Below are 13,913 nucleotides of genomic sequence, written 5' to 3'. Positions count from 1 at the left end.
AAGGTAAGCAGTTTTCAGGGTTCAAAACAAACTGACCTTGAAGATTTAAACTCGTAAAACACTGATTTTTCACCTATAAAAATCAGCATCTCTCTGTGGCTCTTTAACGAGGGCTTCAAGGGGCCAAGAGCCGAGCTGCCGCTTTCTTTTTCTCAGCTTTTAGTCTCTTAACTTAAACAAATCTGATGTCTGTCACCCTTTATCCATTTGGAAGGAATGTTCAATCTAAGATCTAAAAGGTAACATCGATGTCTTTTTGGTGTCTGAGTGGAGAGAATAGGATGGGCTGTGAGCTGAGCTGCCAGCAACAATTTAAGCTCAGTTTTAAGTAAGTTATCATATTTTTAATTCACAAGATGTTTAAAGGAGGAGCATAATTATCCAAAAGGTCTCATCCTCTTAAAAGCAAACACAGCTGGTGATTTATACCGGCACAGCCATAGAATAAAGCAGTTTTATGTTTAAATCTTTTTTTCAATGCTCATCGAGGGGGACTTTGGGGGGCTGCAACCTGAGCTGCTGCTAACTTTTGTCGGCTGTCTCTCCCTGCACACCTAGATGTCTTTACAGTTAAGAACTTAATGAATTTAAATATAAAAGCATTCAGGACCATGATTAGGTTTTTTTTCGCCCAGCCCTACTTTGAGCCTGTTGGGGGGGTCAGTTTGGACCACTCTGCTACATCTCATCCTGCCTCACACTGTCATCAGGATTATTGCTTAGCGAGAGAAGTGCATATTTAATCAGAAAACAAACCTGGTGAGGAACTATTTCTTGACCTCTCTTTTAGTATTGAACAAGAAACATTTCTCAGAGTTAAAGGCTAGCTGCTGTGTTTGACATCGATGCTGTAGAGGGGGTTGTGGGGTCAGATTGTGCCCCGGATACAAACTAAGTGATGCCACCCCCCCTCCGAAAAGGCACATACTGCAGAAAGTCTCTGCAAGTCTCAGACACACAGTGGAAGAATGAAGATGATAAAATGCACAAAAATCAAATGAAAAAGTTCCTCAGTTTCAGAAAAAAAGAACTTGAAGTGAAAAACAAAATGATGATCAAAGTGTTTTGTTTTTTTATTTATAATCCATCACTAGTGAAATGTAAAGTAAAAAACAGCATGGAAGTTCCCCTGAGATGTCTGACTTACACACTTCTACTGTAAAATGCAATAAAACGTTAAAACCGAATTCTCACAGGCGTGATTCTCTGATCAAACTGCTCCTCAAAGGCTCCCAACATTTTACCAGTACAAGCAAACTAACATGTCAAAACCTGTGAAAATGATTAAAACCAGAATGAGAAAGGCAGAGACTCTTCAGAAATGCATAAAGTTGAATAAAATAATCTGTTGAGTGTGTGTCTTCATGTTTCAGGAGAATTTAAAGTTAAACATTTGAGTCCATCAAATTAGAGACCTTCATGGAGCTACTCTGTGTGTGTGTGTGTGTGTGTGTGTGTGTCTGTGTCTGTGTGTGAGTGTGACCTCTACAGCTCGTCACAATAAACCAGCACTCTCTGAAAAAAGGTCAATTAAAACTATATTTAACAAGACGTGTTTCTACGGCCGCCCTACCTGCTGCTGTGATGAGTGTTTGTCTCCTTTAACATGAGGTGATTCTGCTGTGACTCGGTCATCACAGCTACACAGACGACCAGAGGCTAACTCTGCGATTCAAACACACACGACTGTTTCCAAGCTTCTCTTCTAGTGGCTGCAGCCTGCTACACGTGTACACACACTCTCTCAAACACACACACACACACGCTCATGCAGGCTCAGTCAGATGAAAGTCTTCCTGACGGAAAGAGGAAAGGGGGGAGGGGGGAGGGGGGAGGGGGGAGTTGAGGGAGCAGCAGGTCCCTCGCGGTTGTCCTCCCCTCCCTGTCAGCTGCGTGTCTAGCCGACAGCCTCGCTCACAGTTTGGCAGCCATGAAGTTGATGTGAGGCCGGACCAGCGGGAAGAGAGGCAGGCTCCTCTTGAACTCGGTCATGTCCTGAACCAGCGTGGGCTGCAGAGACAACAAGAGAGGCTGCAGGTCAGAGGAGGCGGAGCAACAACGGCTGAACACATCAGTCAGCCTGCCTACAGCAGAAACAGCTGCACTGACACCGAGACTCATTCACCTCAACTGTAATAACATATTTATATATTTTACATTTTTACACTGGGGTTTGTTTGTTTTTTCTCTTTGAGTCAAAAAAACAAACAAACCCAGAAGAATGACACAGCTCATCTGAACAGACTCTATTCTTCTCTTTGATACAGAAACCACGATTATGTCAGACACTCCTTGACTGACAAATGTCTCAAAATAAAGGGTTAAATAAATATTATTTTATAATACTGAAACAAAAGAAAATGCATCATTGTTTTGGACTATTTTAAGAGGCCAATGACATTTGTTGGCACATTTGTTGAACTGGTGGGAATTTGGGTGCCAAGACCGTGTTTCTTAAACTAAAATGTGTGGAACCTTTCAGTCTTATTCACACACAGCTTTTCAGAAATGTAATAATTTTGAAAGACCTCTTCTAGTAAAAAGCAGCTGACTGTTGATTAATCACAGATGGGCTGTATGCAGTTCACTGTGATTTACTGTCTCTAAATGTGTGCTCGGAGCGTGCAGAGCCGGCAGGTTAATGTGTTCAGGAGCAGAAAAATAGAACCTGATGATTACCTGTGGCAGGGAGGGAGCAGGGGCAAGGTTGACGTCATTCTGGGCGGGGAACTCTCCCACGATGGGACCTGATGAACACACAGAGAGACCCTCAGTTCAATCTGATGCTGCATGAACACACACAGAGTCTGAACAGAGCTGACACAGATACTCACAGGAGTCCATCTCTCTGGAGAGGACGTGCACCGACACCTTGTGTCTCCTGGGGGCTTCGACTGTCAGACGATCCTGCAGGGACGCACACAGACAGAAACAGACAGAGACACACACACGCAGAAACACACACACACAGACAGACAGAAACACAGACAGGTGAGATGATGCACAAGTGTGGCAGCAAGGAACATGGCTTTTTTTAAATTTGAATATATAAATCATTTCTTCTGAAACTCAACCTGAAGAAGTCCCTTTACTCGGACTCAGAATATGTCCGGTCAGTCTTGCAAACACTGATCTCAAAGCCTTTCCTGATGCATGCCTAATGTTCTTCTGCTTTATGATATCCAAACTAAACAAATGAGAGTAATTTGACTCTAAACAGTAAGATGCTGGAAAAGCTCAAATGTCCAACGTGCAAGCTAAAAACTGCAGATACATTTCCAGTTTGGTGTTTCTTCTGTTCTTTGATTTATTTATTTTGGGGTGAAACTGATGATGTTTTTATTAGTAGTTTATATTTGATCAGGATCTTGTACCGAGATTATTTTATCATCCAGCCCTAACTGGAATGACTCATGATTTAGTTCAACATTGTTCCCACCACAGAAGAAGAAAAAGCGTCCCGTGTGTGTTTGGCCGCCCGTGTGTGTGTCTCAGTGAGTCTGCAGTGTCCTCACAGCCCAGTGGATATTTAGCTCCACAGTCGAGCCTCGTCACTGTCTCTGCGAGGAGGATTATATTAAGACTGAAGAATTAGCTCGTCTGCAGTCAGACTATGTCGGCTCCGGCTACCAGAAATGAAATAAAGAGAGAGAGCGAGAGAGAGAGAGAGAGAGAAAGAGAAGGCGATTGCGGGCGATACGACATTAGAAATGCATGAGGGTTATTGTGCATGGGGCCTGTAATGGTTTCTGCTGGGCTCAGATAGCGGCTGTGTGTCATTATAGCGGCTGATATGCTGTGAGCGTCCTGTGTCAGTGTCACCTCCACAGCTATGAATAGAAGCAGAGAGATGAAAGCGGCCGCATTGAATCCACTGACACACACAGTTTGACTGGATTCAGAGCAGCAGTGTGTGGAAAAGATGCTGCTCTTTTATCTCTAAAGTGTTTATCACACAGACTTTTAACTTTCACAAAGAAAGCATATCGGATATTTTAGATTATTGCCCTAAAATTAAAGTTTATCTAGTTTTATTCTGGAGCTTTTTTAGTGCAGCTACAAAATAAATTGCATTTTCATCATCATGCTAAAGACTCATGAATAAAAAAAAAGAAGAAAGTGATTTTATGTTCACGCTCCATGCATTCACTCTCAGCATGCAAGTGTTTAACAGTCAGGTGAACTCTACTGCTCTCAGTCTACATCTAGTTATAACACATACACAAACTGATGGTTTTTGCAAACCTCGATTTTGCAGATAATTTTCCTGCCAAGTCGGGATGAACCGATGTGTGATCACATTGAGGAATATTCAGGAAAATGCTCCTCGAGTGAAAGGAGTTGGTGACGTTTACAGTATATCATGAGAACTGAGACCGGTGAAGCTGCTTTTGTAGCATGTAGCATTTATAGAGAAGGCAAACTGTCATAGTGACGGACTCTGATCGTCTATCATTTCCGCATGCTTCTTTTTACATCATGTCCGGCCTCCTGAGACCCCACCCTCGCGTCTAACGCTGCGAGGTGCATGTGTGAACAGGTGAGTCCAGATTTAAGGGGCAGCCTGTCCTAAAACTGTCTTAATATTTTCAGGAGTGTCTGTATGAAAAACACTACAGGTTCTTTGCTGATATCAGTGAGGTTAGCGGGCATGTCGGCTGAACTAGGAGAGAAAACGAGGAAATGACCCCGGTTTGAATCTGACCTGTGGCTTCTTCCCCCGCATGTCGTTCCCCACTCGCTCTCTCTTCCCTGATACTGAGCCTATCCACTGTCCTATCTCTAAAAAATATGAAACTGAACTATTCTAACACTCAAACGTGCTTATTCTGTGTTTCCATAGAGATTCCAAAGGGCTCATAAAACGAACACTTACTCGGTAGAACTGCATGACGTTTTCTTTAGTCAGAGTCTTCAGATAGGCAACTTCAATGTTATCTGAAAAACAACAAGGCAAACATTAACATTAGTTCATATGAGTAAAGAAGAGGATTCAAAGACCCGAACGGAATCTGAAGTACTGTGTGAAGCAGACCGTCTGATATTATTAATCACAGTGAACACTGGCCTGATTGTAGAGAGTCAAATTAAAATGTGTTCAAATGAATCAGAGTGTTTGGAGTTATTATGATCTCTGTACAACATAAACTGAAGTTAATGCAAGTCAATGAACCAAAATGAAGTCTTGAAATGTTGATCTTGTGTTTTTCTGAAAGGGTGTTGAATAAACACAGACTGAGCAGAGGAGAAACAGAGCACTGTCCAAATTGCACAAATACATTTCCAACGTTTCAGTAATGAAAGGTTTCCTGTTTATTTGTGCAACTTGTATCCCAGACAGGATACACAAAACGACCCAGTATCTGTGCTGAGGACTTGTATTTTTGTTGACCAGGTATCAATCGAACGTGTTTTATTTTTACAAGAATTGAAGTTTAAATATCTGGTATGGTGAGAACCCTAGCTCCAGCTAATAACGATTATATTTTAGATAAATTAAAACAAGATTATGCAAAAGAGAAGCATCATCAGTCGTTTATGTTTGTCGACACATAGAAGAGCTTTTAAAAGTCTGTACAAAGAAAAGAGATGTGATGCGATTCTTCTTTTCAGCAAAGGGAACAGTTAGCTAGCGTCCCAGCCTCTTCTGTGACCTTGGCATAGAGAAATGTAGCCACCTTCACACTCCTGACGGCCCTCCCCTCCTGTAACGCTGCTGGTATCAGTAATCAGCACCACTCCCTTGGCTGCTGTTCCGGGTCGCCATCACTCTGAGCTTTAGGCAGATTACCAGTGAATCAGGCCCATTACAATCCATTACGGCACTCAGGAGAGCGCGGCGAGAAAGAGGTGTGCTACTGCTGCAGATTATTTCAGCCTTTAATCGATCCTGATTTGTGCAGCTCTAAGCAACATCCTGCTCACCTCTGAGACCGACCCGCAATATTGAGAACTCAGAAGAACGTGTACTTGACTTCTCACCTAACACAAGCTGCTTATTATAGCTGCTAGATTACAGAGAAAGTGAAACGTGTATTTGGCCTGAGAGCCAGGGCTGCCCAGTGAAAGTCGATGATGCTTTTCTTTCATCGAGAACACGCAGAGTCACTTCACGTTTAGTTAGTCGAATCAATGCACTTTAGTTTGTTTTCACTGTGTCACTGTACTCAGATCAATAAAGGTGCCACAGCCTAAACTTTACAGAAACAGGTTTCAAAATGACCCTTCAGTGTCCATTGTTCAAAGGTTTTCCCCTGAAGCTGAAATATCAATGAGGGTTTCCTAATCTGAGATGCAAACTGACCCGCTGATTCAAACGTGTAACAACAGAGTGAGGCAGCTTCATATAACAGTCACTGTTTCTCCAACAAAGACAGGAAGTAAGGTGGGGGTCGAAATGAGCAACAGCTTCTTTGTTACTAGGTACTCTACAAGTTTATACAAAGATCTAAATTCCTTCAATGTTTAAAAATGTTAACAGTGAGCCGAACTATCTGCAAAGGTCTCGTCCTATCAAAACAAACAAAAATGCTCTATGACGTGTTTTCACCTCTTTCATCACCTTAAGACTAACACTCCAGCAGAGCTTTGGGGGCTGCTGATATCTTTAACTTTAGTTGAAGGCCAAAGTGATACAAATCTAATATCTTTGCTCATGTGTGACTCAGATCTAATTTTTTTAGAGGTCTATTTGAGAGTTTTGCCTTTATTTTTACTCATGACAGCAGAGAGTAGGAAATCAGGAGAGAGAGAGAGAGAGAGTGGGGAGTGCTTGGAGGACATGAACCTCTGTGCATGGAGCGTAACCAAACTGCTAGGCCATCAGCGTCCACATCAGATTTTTTTATGACAGTGTGAACAGCACAACTCACATTAAGTCTGGTCTTTTCTTATCAAACTTTGTCCACCTTCGTATGTGGCTTCCATAATCAAGTACAGGTCGAATCTTTCGCAATGCATCCTGAGTATGAACAGCCAGATCAGAACGCATGTGACTCTGACGTCACACTGACTGACACTTGTTGCAGTCCTGCGCTGGTGGGAGGAGCAGTCGCTCTTAAACAAAAAGAAAGGAGACAGCTGCAATGGAGGTAGTCATAGGAGTGACAGTCAGTGTCAGACCTTTTAAGTTTTTGGGCTGACACCTACAAAGAAAACGTGAATGATGGCTGTAAAGTGTTAAAGAGCATCTCAGTGGAAATAGCAACAGACCAACGTGACTGCAGTGTCAACAGAAAGGTAAGAACCTTAAAGCCAGGTTTAGAGACGCTAGGTTAAGAGCAGCAGGTGACGCCTCTGTTGTTGTTCTTTGGCACATGTGGTCAGTTCAGGTCACGTGACCAGTCCACACAGGAATCTGCTAAAGGTCACATTTGAAAAGTAATGTGAGCAGTAAGGCGTGCAGTGTGACTATATTCAAATGGTTGTCCACCAACATGCAGCTACCAATGAAATCTTTTGCTAAATCTGCCAATCAATGCCGACGTGAGGACAATAAAGTGGAGTACAGCACAGACAAGCTAGTTCTGCTTGGGTATTGTAGGAATGACTTGTTACTCTCTTCTGATGTGTACATAAATCAGATCGGTTCAGTTTCTCCATTCCACAGTAAAATCTTGACTTTCATTTTCAGAATCAAAAAGTAATGTTCTCGGGCCGCTGAATAATGTTGTGATCAGAGATCTTAAAAAGTGAATAACAGACTCATGGCTGCTGATATACAAGTTTGATGTTGTGTTTCACTGAAAGGAAATACTAATAAAAGAAATCATCTACTGACAAGTCAAATCCAATTGGATTTCTGTTTAAAATGGTGAACAGATAGCAGTGAGGGGGGAAGAGGAGTGTTACCTCTGTCGAAGTTATACTGCTGAGAGATGATCTCTCCCCAGTACTTGGCGCACTCAGCCGACAGCTTCTTGGGTTTGTCCAGGCGGCGGATGGCCAGTGCCTGGATGTGTTTCTGGAAGGCTTCGTCGCTCATCTCCTCCACAGACTTCTCCATGGTGCAAAGGAAAGCCTCCACGCGGCTCTCCAAATAGTGCGGCGCCTTCTCCGACTGGATGATGAAGCGCAGGCCCTGCACGCCGTTAGCCCGCCGAGGCCCGCTGAAGACGATGTAGCCTGGGGGTCGAAGGAGGAGCGGACAGAGGGGGTTTTTTATCTTGTGAACGAAAACATTTTGGGGAGTCAACTTCACAATTACTACTTCAAAAAGCATTTTATTCTAATCATAAATGAAGTGTAATGACTCCATAAGGTTATTAATAATCATCACAGATGACGACACGCTTCCTGGTCTTTATAGAGTCATATCTAATTACTAATCAAAGCTGCAGATTCTCAAAGAAAAACAAGAAGTCTCGTCTCCACATGCCCCGTTCTGTGCTGGAAGAGGCTCTGTGTGATGGTGTTTTCATGTTTTCAGGGACTCACCCAGTTGTTCTTTGGTTCTCAGTGTGTTGAAGCAGGGCTCCGAGATGATCTGACAGAATAGCTCCAGCAGCATGTTGTCGTTGGTGCTCTGCATGTCTGTCTGATAGTAGATCTCAATGCCACAGTTGTTGTGCACCTCGTTCCTCTGCTGGTAAACATACCAGCCACCTGAGAGAAACACAACATCATAGTTTTATGTTGATTTATTCCTGCAATCGTATAAATAAATAAACACAGAGACTTGGTCAGAAAAATACAGAAATACAACAGAAGCAAAACGTGTACTTTGGAAGCTTTGATATGATTAGGAACTGTTTTTTTAAGGTTTATTTTGGTCTTTTTATTAGTGAGACAGGACAGTCGATAGAGTCAGATATCAGGGAGATGGGGGGGGGGAGGCAACAAGCGGAAAGGAGTCACAGGTGGGACCTGAGCCCGGACTACAGCCTCCACACATGCTCGCACATAACACTACACCACCAGTGCCCCTGTGTTTTTTTTGTCTTTTTAAGCACACTGCATATCAATATCATTAAATCGTTATATGGTTACTGTGGGGAATGAAGGTTGACCTATAGATCGGCATGTGACCGGAAGCAGCTGGTTTTCAGCCTGCTCGGCGCTGACCGGCCAGTTGGAAATCCAAATCGGCCAGAGAAATTCTTTAGTGGGGATCGAGCACAGTAAACAGAATGCACCACCTTTTTTTGTCGACCAAACATTGACCAAAGCTACTGGCTTGGGTTTGGTTAAATGTCATGGTTTGGGCTGAAATAAATTGCTTACTACTGAGTATCACATTTGGGCATCGGGGTCTCCAGAGTGTAAGAAAATGAATATGATGAGATTGTCACAGAGCGAAACAAAGCATACTCAGCCACGCCCGGGGAAACCACGCCCATCAGGTTGGAATATGGTGTTTTAGGAGCTCGATTATTATATTAAAAGTCCTGGCTTTGAAAACCAGAATCACTGTACCTTAAGTCACTTTGCCTAATTTATGGCTGCAAACTGCTGAGCTGTCTAAGTTGTAGATACCAGAGGTTTTTTATTTTTAAGCTCGAGGCAAAGAGGAGCGTAGCAGTAAAACAGAAAGGGTCAGACAGAGGACAGCAGTGACACTGAATGCTAACATGGTTCTTCTCCTCTCGGCTTTTATCTGTGCTTTACATTTTCTTTTGAGCAGTGAGGATGGGAGCTGTCCATTCTGGCACAGGGGAAACTGATTCCTTTTTCCACTCAGCTTCGGTTTTATGTGATCAAGTTCACTTTGAATGGAGGACGAGTTTGAGGAAAATGCTGACTGAGCACTTCAGGAGTGTCATGTCAACGGTCTCCTTTCTCTACATGTCCAGAGAAATTCACTTATGATTACTCAAAAAAGTAAAGGGGAAGTGTTTTGGTTGGATAAGTGGGAGCACTAACATGAAGTGTGGACACTTAAATTTTGTGCGTCAGTGTTTGTTTTGTTTTTTCACAGCACACTTCCATGCTGTCGACAAGTAAGCCATGTAAGACATGTAAGCCAGCTTTCAGTCAACTCTAAAGAATGTGTGACACATAAATAAAACACGTTTCTGACTGCAAAGGTCAAACTGTACTAATTACTGCTATAAAGTCCAATCTGTCTGCATTGGACACCATAAATTACAGGATGAGAGCATTTAGTGCCTCAAATGTTGCACAAAAGATTAAATATCATCCTAACTGACAGTGCAACATAAAACCTGTTAACAAAGCATATGAGCAGTTTCTGAGCAGAGTAAAGAGACGTTTTGATTATTTTTTTGGCAACAGAGCAAGAGATCCTTCGTTATTATCTGCAAATACTTTAAATGCCTGAAAATTGTGAAACCTAAAGGTTTTTTAAGTTCAAGGTGTTTATGTAAAATCAATTTATGCAAGATTATGCAACCAGAAATCTCCCGTTGCCAGATGGCCTGCATGTTTTTCTCCAGGTGCATGTAACGCATCTCAATGACATCATCAGTAAACGGACAATTTGATGATGAAAAAGATGTCCTGCAAAAAGAATGAAGGATACATTGATTTAAAGAAGACTGTGCAAAAAAACAAAACAACTGAAGTTTCCTCAGGGTTAAAAGTGAGCAGGTCATCCTTCTCATCATGTTTGAATAACAAGGGGCCTTTAACAAAGAATAATTTGAACTTTAAGCAGTGAGAGTAATAACTTCTTTCCGTTTTCCGTCCATCTGTCCGTCATTCCAGGAGCAGACTCTGTGTTTACATCCTCTCTGTCCTCCTCCTGTGCTCCTGCTCTGTGTCTGTCTGACACGCAGTCTGGAGCCCGGCCTGGAAAAATCCCTGAGTGAGACTCAGGAAGTCTCCGGGTGGCCCTGAGCAGCTCTGCTCTGCCTTTCAACCCCCCTCACTCATTCGAATCAGAGACGCAGCACAGGTGCTTTGCTTGGCATGTGTGTGTGTGTGTGTGTGTGTGTGTGTGTGTGTGTATTTGGCCTGATGACGTCCATCTCGGCTCAGTGACTGTTATGTTCCTCTGAAGGAAATGAGGGGTATTCAATTAAATCAAGTCTTCACAGACGCACAACAGCATCACCGATGACGAGGATTATGGGTAAGGACTCTTCAGTGTGGTCACAGTGCGGACATGCATGACTGGCATGATGATGAACATAACAAAGAGCGCAGTCACACCTGCTCTTCTTGTGGAGGGTCTTGTTAATATTTGTTATGAATTGACGCTATAAAAATGAAGATGGAAGAATGATTACAAGTGTGTGTGTGTGTGTGTGTGTGTGTGTGTGTGTGTGTGTGTGATTTCAATCCTACCATCTGGAACTTGCACCTCTCTGTAGCGAATGAGTTGGCTGGGGAGGAGGGGCTTTGTGTGAGCGTGCTCAATGAGCGTGTCCTCCAGCATTTGCATCATGCCAAGAGCCGACTGGAGGAGAGAAAACAAACAATTAGTGCCCAAAAACAGGATTTCAAAAGGAGGATACTTCTCTGAGAAAAGCATTGTGCTCTGTTTTGCTTTTCAACATTTCTGTCCTACTTCATTAGCTAAGCCTGCAGACAGTTGTAAACACTTACAGACCTTTCATTTTTAAGTACATGATTTAAAAGGATGCTTTCTATGCTACTCACTAAAATAAAATAAAAACACACATAAGATAACAAGGCCTCCTTTTTAAAAGCAGCTGGTTAGTGGGGCGTTGTAGGACCACGCTGTAGCTTGAATACGAACAAGTGGATCATTGATCTCACTGGTTAGCCTAAGGCGTGTTCTGACTTTTTAAACCAAATCTGTTATCTTGATATATCGAGGCTGCTCAAATCAGATTGAACAGCATCTTCTGCATCGTTCAGAACACAACACCCAACAACGTCATATCCAGGATGACGGGATTGAGTCAGAGAAACTGAGTTGTTGATCGTCTTTTTTCTTTATGGGAGGACAAGACAGAAAACCTGGAGTGACTGAGGCGGAGACTGAATAGTACAATGGAGGAGGGTGAAATGTTGGTTCTTATTTATTTAGAGGCGTAGTTTTCCAACATAACTTCCTGATTTTTTTTTGAGGCATTATGAGATATTTTGTCAAGCTTCACTCAACCCCCTTACCTTTGTCCTAAAATAGTCCCTGCTTGTGCTTAGCTTAGCTCTGTTTGCGCACTAACCGTTTGCTGCCGACCAATGCAAAGATTATTCACCCCTCGAAGACGTCTTCATTTTCTTTTAGAGTATCCTTTAAGAGCATTTAATCTTAAATAGGGTTCATTTGGTTAACCTCCTCGGCTTCGTTTTAGGTGCTCAGGCTGTCCCGACACTAGGATTTTAAAACTTGCACATGATACTAGTGAAAATTAATCAATATTAATAGCTGTTTGAATACCACAGCAACAAAAACACAACTCCTAGGGACCCAATATTTGGTAATTTCTTGTCCCCCCCCCCCCCCCAAGAAATTGCAGGGTAACTCCTGCATACTGTCCAAACTGCACAAAAACATTGGCAACATTGTGATACTGAAATGTCCTTAATGTATTTGTGCAATTTAGACAGTGTCATCACTTATAATCCAGTTGAACCGACCTGTGAATTTAAAGTGACCACAGCTGCTCTCTCTCTTTAAATCACACAGCAGCTTTGGATTAAAACGATGACTGTAGTTATTAAAAAGCTTCAGTACTTTTTCATTCTTTCAAACATTAAAACAAGAGACTGCATCGTTTCTAAACGTGTTGTCGAAAAGTATCGCAGGATAAAAAACTTTGACAACCTTTAAAGTTTCCTCACAGCGTGTTATTAAATCTTGTGATATTAAATAAAAATGTTGAAATCACAGAGTAACATGACATAATTTCTACATGATAACATTCACTGGTCTTTGATTAAAATGAAGTTCCACAGATACAGAAGTGTGTGTGTGTGTGTGTGTGTGTGTGTGTGTGTGTGTGTGTGTTTGTGTGAGACACCTTTTTAAACAAGCATGTATGGTGACTTGCCAGTAAAGGAACAATCATTCACAAATAGTTTAATTCCTCAGAGCTTGACTGAGCAGCTCACTTTGTTTAACTGTGATCAAATATCTTCTCTTACGTTATATGATTGTCTTTTTTTTCTTATTTTGGAAAATATGCTTTTGTAATTAACCCATCTCTACCTATCCCATTTTTTTAACGAGTAAGGTCTTTTGTAAAGCGCCTTGAGACAACACTTGTTATGAATTGCCCCTGTACAAATAATGATTGATTGATTATGTACTACTCCGTTGCATTGTTGACATGAAAAAGGAACAACTTTGATGACATTTTGTTTTGCAACTGAATACAATTCATATATTTTGAGGATGGATGGGTGCCCTGTGTTCAGCCGTGCTACTCCTTGAGGTCAACCTAGAGCAGGATCAAACAGCTTTCAGGATGAGAGTTATCCAGCGCACACCACGATTGTTCAAACTAACTTTAAAGGTCAATCTGAAGAATCCTGGTGTGCATACTCTGATCTTGAAAACTATATATTTTTTGTATTTATTTCTTGTTCATATTGTTCTTGATGTTTTTTGAGGAAAAATTGCCTTTTTATTTTCAGCTGAAAATCTGTGCCAAATATGTTCAGTTTTTTTCCACTTGCAACATAATAGTTGCCATTTTAGAGCTCACATTCATCACTGACCTCCATTCTTCATGCTTTGCTTTAGAAAAAACGTCAACAGCATATGTACTTAGTAACTGACGCCTGCAGCCACGTCCGAGACATCAGAACACACAAATCTGACCCGATCACTTGCAAATGAAAGTGCGGACAGTCTATCATCGAGATCAGATATGAGAAATAAATCTTATTAGCCTGCAGTCTGCACAAAGCCTCGTTCTTTCTCTCCACCAGACTGTGACGCCACCCTCCTAGAAAGTGTGACTTTATAAGAGGTTTGAAAATAATCCTCTGTGATACCACCGGACAGCCAGATAAAGGGCTGAAGGTGATCCAAAGGA

The 13,913-nt window shown here is 42.0% G+C and overlaps 1 protein-coding gene across 2 annotated transcripts in view; it reads right to left on the bottom strand.

Annotated features, from left to right (window-relative positions):
* Positions 1-1,049: 1,049 nt before the first annotated feature.
* The window catches only part of ide (insulin-degrading enzyme), a 33,922-nt gene continuing 21,058 nt past the window's right edge, over positions 1,050-13,913 (bottom strand). For both annotated transcript variants that reach the window (XM_065959845.1, XM_020653275.3), the window contains exons 19-25: positions 11,248-11,359; positions 8,437-8,604; positions 7,852-8,124; positions 4,877-4,938; positions 2,835-2,907; positions 2,680-2,747; positions 1,050-2,010 (exon numbers count right to left, since the gene is read on the bottom strand). In XM_065959845.1, the coding sequence (XP_065815917.1) occupies positions 1,915-2,010; positions 2,680-2,747; positions 2,835-2,907; positions 4,877-4,938; positions 7,852-8,124; positions 8,437-8,604; positions 11,248-11,359 (852 nt within the window). In that variant the 3' untranslated portion in view covers positions 1,050-1,914. The remainder of the gene's footprint in view (positions 2,011-2,679; positions 2,748-2,834; positions 2,908-4,876; positions 4,939-7,851; positions 8,125-8,436; positions 8,605-11,247; positions 11,360-13,913) is intronic.

This window comes from Labrus bergylta, chromosome 10, assembly GCF_963930695.1.
Source record: "Labrus bergylta chromosome 10, fLabBer1.1, whole genome shotgun sequence".
Lineage (NCBI taxonomy): Eukaryota > Metazoa > Chordata > Actinopteri > Labriformes > Labridae > Labrus > Labrus bergylta.
This window is presented reverse-complemented; position numbering and strand designations above follow the sequence as displayed.